General features: G+C 33.1%; 2 protein-coding genes across 4 annotated transcripts in view; one reads left to right on the top strand and one right to left on the bottom strand.

Moving 5' to 3' along the window:
* LOC100442747 (UDP-glucuronosyltransferase 2B4-like) overlaps positions 1 to 14,879 on the top strand; it is a 243,770-nt gene that overhangs the window by 64,281 nt on the left and 164,610 nt on the right. The window lies entirely within an intron of this gene.
* The window catches only part of UGT2B7 (UDP glucuronosyltransferase 2 family, polypeptide B7), a 67,682-nt gene continuing 62,860 nt past the window's right edge, over positions 10,058 to 14,879 (bottom strand). For 2 of the 3 annotated variants that reach the window (XM_054553172.1, XM_054553173.1), the window contains one exon: positions 10,058 to 11,048. In XM_054553172.1, the coding sequence (XP_054409147.1) occupies positions 10,769 to 11,048 (280 nt within the window). In that variant the 3' untranslated portion in view covers positions 10,058 to 10,768. 3 annotated transcript variants of the gene reach the window in all.

The following is a 14,879-nucleotide window of genomic DNA, read 5'->3' as shown; positions in this document are numbered from 1 at the left end:
CTATCTCCCTCTCCTCTTGGTGTCATTCCTTACTGCAATAGTTTTGCATCCACATACCTCCTTACTGCTATTATTGACAAATATATTACATATGTATAAGTTAAATGTTCAGCATTACAAATATGTATATATACTTTACACACTTGCTTCTTAAATTTGTTAAGAAAGTTGAATAAATATGAATTTATATTATCTGTTAAAATAACATAGTATTTATTCAGGTGTGCTTTTTTATTATGTGAATTTGCACTGCTTTCTGTGTTTATTTATTTTTAGTCTGGAAAACTTTCTTTAGAATTTATTGTGAGACAGATTAGTTAGCAATAACTTTCTGTTTTTGTTTGTTTAGAAATGTCTTTATTTCACCATTATTTTTTAAAGATGATTTTGTAGTATAAAGAAATTTTGATTGGCAGTTTTTTCTTTCAGTACTTTGAATATGACATACCACTGCCTTAGGGGCAGCATTGTTTCTGATGAGTAGTCAGCTATTAATGTTATCTGAGTTCCCTTATACGTGGTTACTTGTTTTTGTTTTTGTGTCTTATGATTTTCTACCTTTAGTTTTCAACCTATTATTATTGCATCTCTGTTTGGGTCTTTTTGTGTTTACCCTAAACTAAGGATTTATAAAACCTCTGAAATGTGTAAATTAGTGTTTTTAAGATAGTTTATGGGATGTTTTGGGGCATTATTTTTGAATATTTTCCAGCAAATCTTTCTCTTCTTCATGTGGTACTCCTACTTTGCATATGTTGCTGTGCTTAAGTGTGTCCCAAAAGTCTATAAGGCTCTGTTTATTTCTCTTCATTCTTTGTTTCTCTGTTCTTTGGATTATATAATCTCTATTGATCTCTCTTGAGCATTTTTTGGCTCTTATTTTTCTTCCTCAAACATGAAGCAGAATCCTGTTTGTGCATTGTCTATTTCTGTTATTATATTTTCATTTCAGTATGTTCACTTGGTTCTTTGAAAATATATAACTTCTATTTATTTCTATATATTCTTGATTGAATGTGACATTGTCATTATACCTTAATTTTCAGCTTTATATGTGATTTCCTTTAGGTCTTTGAGTATATTTATAATGTGTAATTTAAAGTTTTGCCTAATAAATCTACAACTCATCCCTCATCCTTTTTTTTTTTTTTTTTTTTTACAGTCTCACTCTGGTGCCGAGGCTGGAGTGCTGTGGCATGATCTTGACTCACTGCAATCTCCACCTCCCGGGTTCAAGCAATTCTCCTGTCCCAGCCTGCCAAGTAGCTGGGATTATAGGCATGCACCACCAGGCCTGGATAATTTTGTATTTTTAGTAGACAAGATTTCACCGTGTTGGCCAGGCTGGTCTTGAACTCCTGACTTCAGGCCATCCTCCCAACTCGACCTCCCCAAGTACTGGAATTACAGCTGTGAGCACCTGCATCCAACCCAACTCATTCCTTTCACAGGCATATTTTATTGCTTATTTTCCCCATATAGCAGTCCCATTTTCCTATTTCTTTATACACCTGTTAAAATTTGTTAAATCCTCAATATTTTAGATAATATATTATAGTTACTCTGGAAATTATACCCCCATCTTCTTTTAATTCTAATTGTTCATTTGTTTGGTGAGGAGACAGATTATTTTAATGAAGTCTCTTTACCTTGCAGTGTTATTTCCTTGGTGTTTCTACTCAGAAAGTGCACCCTTGGTCATTTTCACAAACCCTAGAATAACAGTGGTTTTAATAGGAACACTCTTTGCCTCTTTTCTGTTTTTTTGTTTGTTTGTTTTACATGCTCAGTCTGCCTCTTAATCTTCACAAATTACTAGATGATTGATCTTTTTCTTTTGGTGTTGCCTTAGGACATAAATTACTTCATAGTCTGATCCAATAGCATTTAGGCACTTTTTCAGTGATAGATTCTGAGGCATTTCAGGGTGATATAAACACAGGAAACACTGTTCTTTTTCTATCTTTGTCTTTTTTTCTGATTAATTAGCATTCTTATGGTCTCATTTGCATCACTCATGAAATTACCACCTTCTTTAACTGTTACCAAAAAATGCTTCATATTTTGACAACACGCTTAGGCTTGAATTTCCTTCACATTCTTTCATATAAAGTGAATTACTCTCATGAAAGCTTTAGAACTCTTTGTTTAATGGTCTGCCTCTTTCCTTGGGAAAAAGGTATCATCAACCTTTGCTCCAGAGCTAGGGGCACGGGCAGGAGCACACTTCTGTTTGTGCCACTAAGAGTAAGGTGCTAGCCTATAGTCTTAATTTGCTTCTTCTCTCATGGAACCTCCATCCTATAAAAGAACTGTGGTAATGACTATTTGGTACTCAGGGTTCTTAGTACACTGTGCCTGAGTAAACTTCTGTGTTTTGACAATGGCTAAATGGAAGAAGTGAAACTTTTTTCACCTCTCTTGCCAGAAATTTAGCCTCTGTAGCACATGAGTGAGGTGTCTGTGTGTGAAAAATTTAGGAAACGTATTCCCTCCCAAAAAGGTAATATAGCCCTCTTGTAGTAGTTTCACAGAGGGTGAGTCCAATGGTCTTGTCTCCACCAGCTTGCAGTAAAATTTCTGTCATACTGAGGGAGGGTAGGCTAGCAAACAAGTCATTGTTTAACGCCACAAGCTCTTGTTGTTTTAAACAACCCTTAGTGTGTTCCTTAATAAATGTTTATTTATTTGCTGCATGTTTTGAGGGCAATTCCCAGTATATTGTTAAATTTGTTAATTAATTTTATTTTTTAAACCTTTTCTCTTTTTGCCCAGAGAATACTCGCTGGCAGTACTTGCAGATGCAGCATTTACCTCGAGATAATTTTGTCACAAAATATCTAGTTTTTGTTATTATTTTTTTCATTGATTTAGCATACCAACTTTGGAAACAAAAAAAATCATTCGATATTTAGCATTCTATTGTAGTAGTGCTATTTCCATTTACAAAATATAGACACTATTCGATTGTTGAAAATGTCAAATCCTGGAAAATATAGCAGGATGTTAACATTGTTCTCGAGCAGTTGTTGGCTGAAGATTAATTGACAAATTCAGTTTTTCTAAAATAGATGATTCAGATGATTCTGATGTTAGCTCTGTTTAGAAATAACTCCAAGAAAAGTTTTTACAATATATGTTCACACTGAAAATGAGTCAGATTTGTTTCAGCCTCAAAGAGTGTATTTATGTAAAATTAGATGAGTGCTGGCTGTGAGCTGCACTATTTTTTTTCCTAAACTGGAAAATGGTGAGGAGATGTGGTTTCACAAAGTTTCCCAGGCTGGCCTTGAACTCCTGGGCTCAAGTAATCCTCCTTCCTCAGCCTCCTGAGTAGCTGGGAATATAGGTGCATGCCATTGCAGTCACCTTCTCTTAATATGATTAATATGATTAAATAGTTGTCTCTAAAAACAATTTTCACTATTTATTCTTGTTACATTTTGGAGCTGATTCATTTTATGCTACCAATCTCGAATTGGCTAGGACATGTTTTCTTCTAAAATGTCTGTCTACCTTCGTGTCATAAGTTTGTTCTGCCTCAGCATTCGTTTTTAGGCTTAACATGAGTTGTTTAAGACCTAGTCATAGCTTGTCACTTTTGGCTTTGTTAAAACTTCCCTTCCTCGAGTAGTTGTTTGAGATAGAGTCTACTGTCTCTCATCCTAATGACCCAGAAATGCAACATATCACAGAGGTGATGACCATGATATAACCTAATGATCAATACCAGAGTCATACAATAATTTTTCCCTTCATGTGTATTCCCTTAATCCAGCCATTCTTCTACTCCTGCAGAGAAGCCTAGGAAATAATATCCATGGTCCTTCATAAAAGCCCTCCCACAGGGGTTCCCCCTTCCACTTCCAGACAGCTGGTTGAGCTCTCTGCCACCTCTGGACTTTCTGTCAGTTTCTTATCATCATCCCTAACGTCACTTGGGAACTATGAGTAATAAATTTCTTCTATTTTATGCATTTTGTTCTTCCTTCCTCATTTCAATATATTTTACCTGACTCATACATCTGAAGCTCACTTCCCCACCTCCATCAGAGCTTTCCAGGATCTTGGTTTATGGCCATTCTCAAGAAAGAGACTTCAATATAAAATTGGAAAGAACTCATAACAATATAAATCACAACACCTCTGAATATATTTAATAGAGAAATTAGAAATAAATTTTAATTTTATACATCATAGAATTGCTATTTAGAAACAAATAGGACATGTTAGAAGTAAGAAAAAATAAAACACTTTGTTGAAGTTATATACCTATTTGCATTTTTTAAAAAGTATTACCCAATAGGCTATAGAATGATGCCAACGCATAATGCCAGGTTGCAAGGCATGGAGGATAGGAGAATGTGACATGACTGTCTAATGGGTATAAAGCTCCCTTTTGAAGTGAAACAATTACTTTGGATCTAGATAGTAGTGGTACTGGCAAATGTGTTAAAAGCCAATGAATAATGCACATTAAATGGTTTAATTGTATAATTTTGTGGTGTAAAATTCCTATATCAATTATTCTTTAAATAAACACGTGGCTGACCGGATTTGACCAAGAGACCATAGTTTGCCAGCCCTTGGTTTATGCTACAAATTTAATTCCCATATGCTTGAAATAGTAAATGCTGTCATTTTTATCATTTACATTAGAAACATAGCATGTTTTGAAACTATAATATATTATGCAATTGTATGAACACTAAAATTATTATTGTGGAATTTTTTATTTGTCTAATCAGAGTATTGCAGATTTTATTTTGCTGTACACACAATTGTTAGTGCTTTGCAGTATTAATGACTTCATTCTTTCAGCAACCCAATGATATTGATAATGCGATGACAACCATTGCCATTTCATTGGTGAGGGAGCTGAGGCAAATGAAGTCTCTGTAACTTGTTGAACCCCACGTCATTATATAGTGGTTTCTAAGACTTGAATCAAGGTCATCTGGATCCAGAGTGCGAGCTCTTAACCACCATGTTATGTTGACTCTCTTACTCTGGTTGCAGATATTTTCAAAGTGTAGTATCACGGTTTCCCACTCATGTAGATATATATTAATTGTAATTTTATTATAAATGCATAATTTAAAATATGTAGAATTGTTATTCCAGGTATGTATTACTGCATAACAAAGAGTTTCCAAATGTAGGGCCCTAAAACAACTGTAATCATTTTATTGTCACCTCTCAGAGTCTCTGTGTTAGGTGGGCTCAGTTGTGGGTTCCTTCCACAGAGTTTCTTAGGTAGCTTACTTTTCTATGGTGCCTGGGTCTATAATTATCTGAAGATCATTCACTTAACATACTTAGTGATTCGTGTTGAAAAGCTCAGAGTGCTAGTGGGCTACCAGGATTTCTTAGGCATATATTTATGTCTCTCTACAAAATTGTCATTTGTTATGGGGACTACAGATTGAGTTGTTGAGTAATAGTGAGAGAAAAAAAGACAAGAAAAGAAGAAACAGAAAGAGAGAAAGAGAAACAGAGAGAGAACATGCTGTGTTTCCACCAGAGCTTTGAATGTTTAGCTGCATTATTTCCATTACATTCTTTGTGTTGAGACAGCTACAAAGTTTGCCAAACTTCAAAGAGAGGGGATATTACTTGATAGGAAAATTGTCAATGGATTTATAGTCATGTCTCAAAATAACAACAAATAAAATCTTTCTAAGAAGGCAGAAGTTATTAAACTATTGTATGATTCATAAAATATTAAAAATAGTTAAAAAATATTAAAATTACATGAATTTAGATATTTATAATTATTGCAATTTTTAAACACTGTGCCATATTTATTCATACATATTTTTAAAAATAGAACAAATGTCCTAAAAACAAGCTACAAGTGGATGAAATAGCTGATATATGAGAAACATTATCAAGTTTTCGAATGACACTAGCGAATTAATAATATGATGTTACATTTTGGAACTTCCTGTCTTGATTTGATGTGTTTATTCCACAAATTAAATTTTAAATCTCATAATTAATAAATGAAAATGTTGTGTAAAGTTAAACATTGCAGAATTGTATAGAATAAAAATTTAAATTCTCATCCTTGGAATTACATGTATTTTTTGAGATTCTTCTTTGTACTAGCTTACATATATTTTATTTCATTACAAAAAATACTTATTTGTTTTGCTGGAAACTACTTTTTCTGTTTAGTAACATGATAATCAGCCTGTTCTCTGCAATGGCTACATTCAAACATTTGTTGGAGGGACATGTGTTCATTGACCGAAAGCCATTTAAGTGCTGGAGAAATTTGGTTCATTCATGTGCTTATAGGCAAGGATTTTCTGCATGACAGATTTCTGCATGTAAAACTTCAGTTTCAAATGGCATATTTACATTTTATTTAAGAGTGTTATTTCAAATTATACTCCCTCAAAAATAGATTTGTCAGGTTTTTATGGGATGCAAATCTTCTCTATGGCATTAATTTGTTGGCATTAATTCTATTTTTCTGAGCATCAGTAGATTTTTAGTCTTTTATATCTTATTGGCCATTTTTACTTTGAATTGCTTCTTCATATTTTCATCAATTTTTTGTTAGATTGTCTGTTTTGGTTGGTGATTTGTAGTTCTCACTGAACAATGGATACCAGTCTTTTGTTTTGTGTGTTATAGGATAGGTTTTATGTGAATTAATTCAGGTTTATAAGCATGATAAGACAACATTATTAATCTTTGACACTATATAAGTTCTGTTCTTCTTTATATCTGTATTAATTCCTGGATGATTTGTATGAAATTTTCTATAATTTCTCTATCTCATCAATGTTTTAGTGTGCATGTGTCTATATATTACATGATTTACCTATGTGTATAAAACTATAAATATACATATATATTTGTTTTTAATCACACCTTACCTTGGAGAATATTTTTTTGTGAGAATTGGTCAATGATAAGACATTTTAGTGACAAAGACAAGTAGATTTCTGTCAATCTGGACTAGTTTGATCATAAAGTGCTTCCCTGATGTGTATATTAAAAGAGATTTATGACCTGATTTAGCTATTTTCCACAAAATTTATAAACTTTTATGCTTTGTATATATTTTTTAACATGCCAAAAATTTATAAGTTTGTATTATATTTATAGGAGAGATGAATCAAAAGGCTTTGTGGAAAATAAAAAAGATATGATTATTTAAAGTATAGTTATGTAGAATAATAATAATTATTTCAAGCTGTCTTCAAAATACACATTGAATTTCACAACATATCCATTAGCTAGTTAATTGATGCTATGTCTTGTTTTAAAAGAAATGGATATGTATATGTACATGTATGTTGAGCAAGATTGAAAATTCACTAAGTCCCTTTAGAGTGCAATTTCTATATTATCACAACCTAAAATTAAGGACTTAAAATCATTATTAAAGGTCAAAAATGATCATAAAACCCATATGAAACTTAGGATTGTTTTTTCTCATTCTGTTAAGAATGATGATGATATTTTAATGAGAATTGAATTGGATTTATAGATTTCTTTTGGCAATATGCTGCTCATTTTCACAAAATTGATTCTACCATCCATGAGCATGGGCTGTATTTCCATTTGTTTATGTCATCTATGACTTTTCTCAGCAATGTTTTGTATTTTTCTTTGCAGAGACCTTTCATATTCTTGGTTAGGTATATTCCTAAGTATTTTTTTTTTGCAGCTATTGTGAAAATGGATGCATTGTTATTTGATTCTCAGCTTTGCAGAGCCAAAGCAAGACTAAGAAAAAAGAACAAATCTGGGGGCATCACATTGTAACGCCTAAGGTTCTTGCCTAGCCACACCAAAAACTGGTGTGGCGGCTGACCACGGCAAGTGATAGAGACCCAGACTGAGAATGAGCAGTAGGTTTTATTGAGCAGAGCAAGAGTACAAAGCTTCCAGAATGTGGAAGGGGTCCCAAAACGGTAACCAGAGTTGGATTATATGATTGCCTTTTAAACTCTTTAAGGTGGGAAATATGTGCAGCAGGTAGATGTTACCAGAGCGAGAAACAAAGACAATTAACTCTTTGTAACATGTCTTAGATCTTGAGGAAAACCAGAATTGAAACTTAGGTTTTATCTACTTTATGACCTTGCAGCTGCATGGCAAAGGAGACAGGATCTTACAGGACTTTTAAAAGGATGTTTACAAGGAACTGGACTTAGGAGTATAGATAAGGCCCACTGGTTACAGAAAAACAGGCAGTTAACATTTCTTTCACTGTAGTTTTGGGGAATGGGGAAGGGAGAGAGGGAGAGAGGACATAAGGAAAATTACAGCAAAATTTTCATTGTTTATAGCTTTCATGGGGAAGAAAACACATACACAAATCCTGGTGTTAGGAATATTTTAAGCATTTATCTTCAATATTATTCATCCAGGATCGAAGTAAGTCCTCATGCAGTAAATGAGTGAGTTTCACAGCTTTCTGAGTCCATACTTGACCCAGGAAGCCCAGCTGGTACCTCCTCTCTACATTACCCAACATATTAAAAGGCATATTCAAAGTTACCAAAACAACATGGTATCGGTATAAAAGCAGGCATGTAGATCAATGGAACAGAATAGAGAATTCAGAAATAAAGCCAAATACGTACACCAACTGATCTTTGACAAAGCAAACAAAACCATAAAGTGGGGAAATGACACCCTATTCAACAAATGAGGCGAAATAATTGGCAGTCCACATGTAGAAGAATGAAACTGCATCTTCATCTCTCACCTGATAAAAATCAACTCAGGATGGATCACATAATGAAATCTAAACCTGAAACAATAAAAAATTCTAGAAGGTAACATTTCAAAAACTCTTCTAGACATTGGGTTAGGCAAAAACATCATTACCAAAAATCCAAAAGCAAATGCAACTAAAACAAAGTTAAACAGTTGCTATTTAATTAAACTAAAAAGCTTCTGCCAGCAAAAGAAATAATCAGTTTTGTAAACAGACAACTCACAGAGTAATCGAAAATATTCATGAACTATGCATCTGAAAGGACAAATGTCCAGAATCTACAAAGAACTAAAACAAATCCACAAGAGAAAAACAAAACCCTTCAAAAAGTAGGCTAAGGTAATAAATAGACAATTCTTAAAAGAAGATATATAATTGGCCAACACATATGAAAAAACATTCAACTTCACTAATTATCAGTAAAATGCAAATCATAAGCACAATGCAATACCACTATACTCCTGCAAGAATGGCCATAATTTAAAAATCCGAAAGTAATACAATGTTGGCATGGATGTGGAAAAAAGGGGACAGTTTTATGCTGCTGTGGGAATGCAAACTAGTACAAATACTATGAAAAACCATATGAAGATTCCCATAAGAACTAAAAGTAGAAGTACCATTTGATCCAGCCATCCCACCACTGTGTATCTTCCCAGAAGAAAAGAAGTTTTATATGAAAAAGACCCATGCACATACATGTTTACAACAGCACTATTAGCAATTTTAAAAATATGGAACCAGCCTAAATGCCCATCAACCAACAGGTGGATAAAGAAAATGTGGTGTACATATATATATATATGTATATATACTCACATATACATATACATGTACATATTCATAAGCATATACACACACATATACGTACTATATTTATACACCATGGAATACTACTAAGCCATAAAAAGAAACAAAATAATGGCATTAACAGCAACTTGTAAGGAGTGGGAGAGCATTATTCTAAGTGAAGTAATTCAGGAACAGAAAACTGAACATCATAAATTCTCACTTATAAGTGGGAGCTAAGCTATGAGGATGCAAAGACACAAGAAAAATATAATAGGCTCTCAGGATTCAGAGGGGAGGGTGGGAGGGGGTGAGGGACACAAGATTATACATTGAGTGCAGGGTGCCCTGCTCACATGATATGTGCACCAAAACCTCAGAAATTACCACTAAAGAACTTATCCATCTAATCAAACACCATCTGTCCCCAAATAACTATTGAAATAATTAAAAATATGAGAATAAAGTCAACCAGATGAATATTTTTAAATATCTAGAAAAAATAGAATTGGATCATGAAACCAAAGGCGTTAACAAAAAAGTTCAATTTTACAGTAGGAAGAAGGTAAGAGTTGCTATATTTCTAATTCCCCATAATTTCCACTGAGAAATGACTTAAGCTCTAAAACAGTAAACATTTGGACATAAATTTTAGGAAAAATGTGAAAATAAACCTGCATGCATTATAAAAGGCAAGCAATACTACTCATCTTAAAATATCAAAAGGAAGAGGTACTTTCTATACAATTTAACTATGTAATAGTTTCTTTAGCAGCAGTTAAAACAATACAATCCTTTTCAAAATGAAGCCAAATTATTCTGAGTATGTGCAAAACAGTACTGATACTGTCAGTGGACTTCTTTATGTTCTTGTATTTATGTACAATGTGTGAAATATAGTTAAGCTGAGTAAATTTTTTTGTGTGTATGCTGTGAATTAGAACAACAAATTTCAATATAAGTTCAACAAATTTCAATACGAGCTCATATGGCTTTATATTATTTTTTATTTTCCCTAATGTTTTCTCCATTGCCACAAAATATTTCTAACCGTGAACTGGGTGGTAAATCTCTGAAAAACAAATTTTTATTTGACAAAGTAAATTCTGAAAATATTTTTTTTTCTTTTTTTTGTCACAGGAAGAAAGAAATCTTGCATCACAACCTTTCTTGCTGGAATAAACTGAAGTAGTGTCATCTATCAGGTTTTCCAGCTTCAAATCTCAGATATAACTAATCATTTTTTCCCTTCTTTGTTTTTCTAGTAAACTTCCAGAAACAAAACAGACAACATTTTGTGATGATAAATATCACAGTTGCCACACAGGCCAGCAGGAACCCAATCACGTCCAAAGAGTGGTACTGGAACCAGGTGAGGTCGTGGGCTGCAACCCGAAGGTGTTTAGCTCCTTTGTGGCGCATGACAAATTCAATCCAGAAGACTGCTCGATCCAGGGGCTTCACTGGTTGATCATGTTGAATTCTTGATAATTTCATAACATTCTCTTTATATCTGAAAGATAAAAATAAAGATACTAATGTAGCAGTAAGAGTTGCAGACAAAACCCCTCAGACACCGAGTTAAAGAAGGAAGGGTTTTATTCAGCTGGGAGCATCAGCAAGACTCCTCTCTCAAGAGCTGAACTCCCTAAGTGAGCAATTCCTGTCCCTTTTAAGGGCTCACAACTCTAAGGGGATCTGTGTGAGAGGGTCATGATCGATTGAACAAGCAGTGGGTACATAACTGGGAGCTGCATGCACCAGTAATCAGAATGGAACAGAACAGGACAGGGATTTTTACAATGCTTTTCCATACAATGTCTGGAATCTATAGATAACATAACTGGTTAGGTCAGGGTTTGATCTTTAACTATCAGGCCCAGGGTGTGGCACTGGGCTGTCTGCTTGTGGATTTCATTTCTGCCTTTTAGTTTTTACTTCTTCTTTCTTTGGAGGCAGAAATTGGGCATAAGACGATATGAACAGTGGTCTCCTCCCTTACTAACACTGAAAGTAAGTTAATTTGCCTGTCCGTATTAAGTTTATGGAAGGCTTTTAAAGGGCCAAATAATTCAAAGTAAATGTCAAAAATTGACATAGAATTTGTGTATTTTAATTTGAGTCATCATAGAAAGTTTGGCTTTTAAACTGGACTTTTCTCATTGACAAATATTTTTAAAGTAGAAATTGAATGTTAGGTGAGAAAGTTAATTTTTTTGAAGCAGAGAAAATATAAGGCATTTTTAATTTATTTTTAATTGTTTAATTTTAAGTTTGTGAGGGTACATATTAAGTGTATATATTTATGGGGTATATGAGATATTTTGATACAATGTGAAATAATCACATCATGGAAAATAGGATATTCATCCCTTAAGCATTTATCCTTTGTATTATCAACAATCCAATTACACTCTTAGTTCTCAAACAGTCATATGGAGAACGTGCTCAACGTCATGAGCCCTTTTAAGTGCTGTGGGAAAGATCGTGAAAATGCAGTATGAGAATTATCATCTCTAAGTTCTGAAAAAGTAATTGTGTCATGGTGAGTGACGTGCCTCATAGCTAGTCACTTTGCTTCTACATTACTCTTTTGTCTCCTACTCTTTCCCACCCTGTAGCCAGAACGATTTTTTGCAATTAAAGTCAGTTTAAAGCACTCCCCTGATTAAGACTTTTGCCTGGCTTCTCATTATTTTAAGAATAAAATCCAACTCTTATTTGGTCTACAGAACCCTACATTGTTAGACATGGGCAAGCTCTTTTCCTAACACTTTTCCCCTGCACACTGTCTTCTAGATTGGCCTTCTATTTTTCTTTAAGCTCCCAAAGATGTTCTCATCTTAGCACCTTACACATTTTTTCCCCTCTCTCTTGCTCTTGGAGTATTCTCTCTTGCTACAACCCAAGGCATGCTTCTCTCCCTTCTTGTGGTTTCCCTCTAATGTTACCTCTAAGGGAGGCTTTTACTGGCCACATTATGATGGAACCGCTAGGATTTTCTCTATTTTCTGTGCTTATTTTGCTATTTGATTCCTAGAATTTTAAAATGCATTATATATCTCATAAAATAAATATTTAAATATTAAATACAAAAGATAAATATTCATACACTAAGTGAATAGTTCAAAAATGTAAGATCATCTTGAACATTATCTTGAGGTGAAGATATCAATTTACCTACTGTTCAGATTGTGGTATAGGATATCACAACCTGCCTAGAATAACTCTCTTTTTCTGAGCCATTTAGTCACCACTTTTGTCCACCAACTAAGGATTAGCCTGACTTCGAATAGCATACATTAGTTTGCTTGTGTATGTAATTGAATTATATAATACGTACTCATTAGTGTCCTTTTTTAATGTAGCAGTTGTTGGGTAATTCCATTGCTGTGTAGTATTCTGTTGATTTGATAAAGCACAGATTATGTCTTCATTTTATGATTAATAGATATTTGGGTTGCTAACAGTTTTTGGACAGTATTGATAATTCTGTCATAAACATTCTTCTATATGGTATTAGAGTTATATATTTATACATATCTGTTGGGTATATAACTGGGATTAGAATTGCTGAGATAAAAGTGGAGATATAGTTGTGATTCACCTCTTGATCTCTAAAATTTAAAGATATGTTAGTTATAGTTTTTATAACCTCCCTTACTTCCACTATGGTTGGATCATATAGTCTTTATGATATTGAACCTTATTATATGTACTAAATCTTGATTTATTGCCCACCACATATCACTTCAAATAACTATTTGACATACTCTAGGAAAATGTGTCTTCAAGTTGATATATATGATACATAATATGTTTATTGTGTATGTATGTATGTGCATTTGTGTATCATTTTACATTATAAGATTCCATTTGTTAATTGTGTTCTTCAAATGTCTTATGTCTTTACTAATTATTTGCTCTTTTCTTAAGTCTGTTTAGATTGAGTGAAAGTATTTGTATAATCACATTTAAATCTACCAATTTGCTTTGTATATTTTTTTCTATTTGTCCAAGCTGGTTTGTGTTCCTTTTCAATTATTTCCTATCTTCTTTAAAGGTATTTTTATCATTCATTATCCTTCTTTTTTCATGATAAAGTATTTTTCAAGTATTCCTTTAGATGATACCCTCCTTATATAAAAAATCATTATTGATAGTAGCTATAAATGCTGAATTGATGGTAGCTGGACTCCACAAGGAATTTTGCACATTGATAACTTTGGGTTGAAAAAATCAATTATTAAAAATTTAACTTAAAATTATATTTTTTGTGCTTCAAACACCATCATCAAAAAGTAAAATTTAGTGCACCCAGAATGGGACAAAATATTTACAAGTTGTATATCTGACATGACCCATAATATATAAATAGTTCTTAAAACTTAATAATAAGACAAATAGCAAAGTTTAAAAATGTTCCAAGTATTGGAGTAGACATGTCTTCAAGGAAGATATATGAATGATCAGTAGGCATGTATAAAGATTCTCAACATCTTTAGCTGTAATGAAAATGCAATCCAAGACCAGGATGAGAGATCATTTTACACCCACTAAGAAGGCTGTAATAAAAAGTCAAATAATAACAGGTTTGGCAAAAGTATGGAGGAATTGGAACCATGTTGTACTGCTGGTGGTAGTGATGAATGAAACAAGTACTTTGGAAGACAGTTTAGCAGTTCTTCATAAACATGCAGTTCCCACATGAGGCAGCAATTCCACTTATAGTATCAACCCAAAAGAAAGGAAAACATGTTTGTGCAAAAACATGTGTAGCAATCTTCCTAGTAGCCACAATTGAAAATGATCAAAGGGCCAATGAACTGATAAGTGAACAACTAAAATATGACATATCTTTACTAAAAAATATTAAACTGCTATAAAAAGAAATGAAGTATTAAAACACACAACAACATGAATAAAACTAAAACCAGAAAAAAAAAATTAGGCTAAGTGAAATGTCATTTGCACAACACCCTAAACTGTATGATTCCATTCATATGAAATATCTAGAGAGAATAATCTATAGAGAAAGGAAACAAATTAGTTAGACTAGGGCTAAGCGGTCATAGGAAGTGACTTCTGTGTCATCGCAGTTTCTTTTGTGTTGATAAAAATGTTCTAAAATTATGTAATAGGGATGGCTTCATGGCTCTGTAAACATACCAAATATATTTGGATTTTATAGCATAAACAGGAGGGTTTTATGCTATCAAAATTAAATCTCCTTTTCAACTCTGTTACAATAATGATAATAATAAAAGTTAATTTTTCAGTGAGAAAATAGTTATACTCTGAGGTGTTTTAGATATCTAATTAAAATATTTTATTATATTATTTC

The sequence above is a fragment of the Pongo abelii genome, chromosome 3 (genome assembly GCF_028885655.2).
Source record: "Pongo abelii isolate AG06213 chromosome 3, NHGRI_mPonAbe1-v2.0_pri, whole genome shotgun sequence".
Classification (NCBI taxonomy): domain Eukaryota; kingdom Metazoa; phylum Chordata; class Mammalia; order Primates; family Hominidae; genus Pongo; species Pongo abelii.
This window is presented reverse-complemented; position numbering and strand designations above follow the sequence as displayed.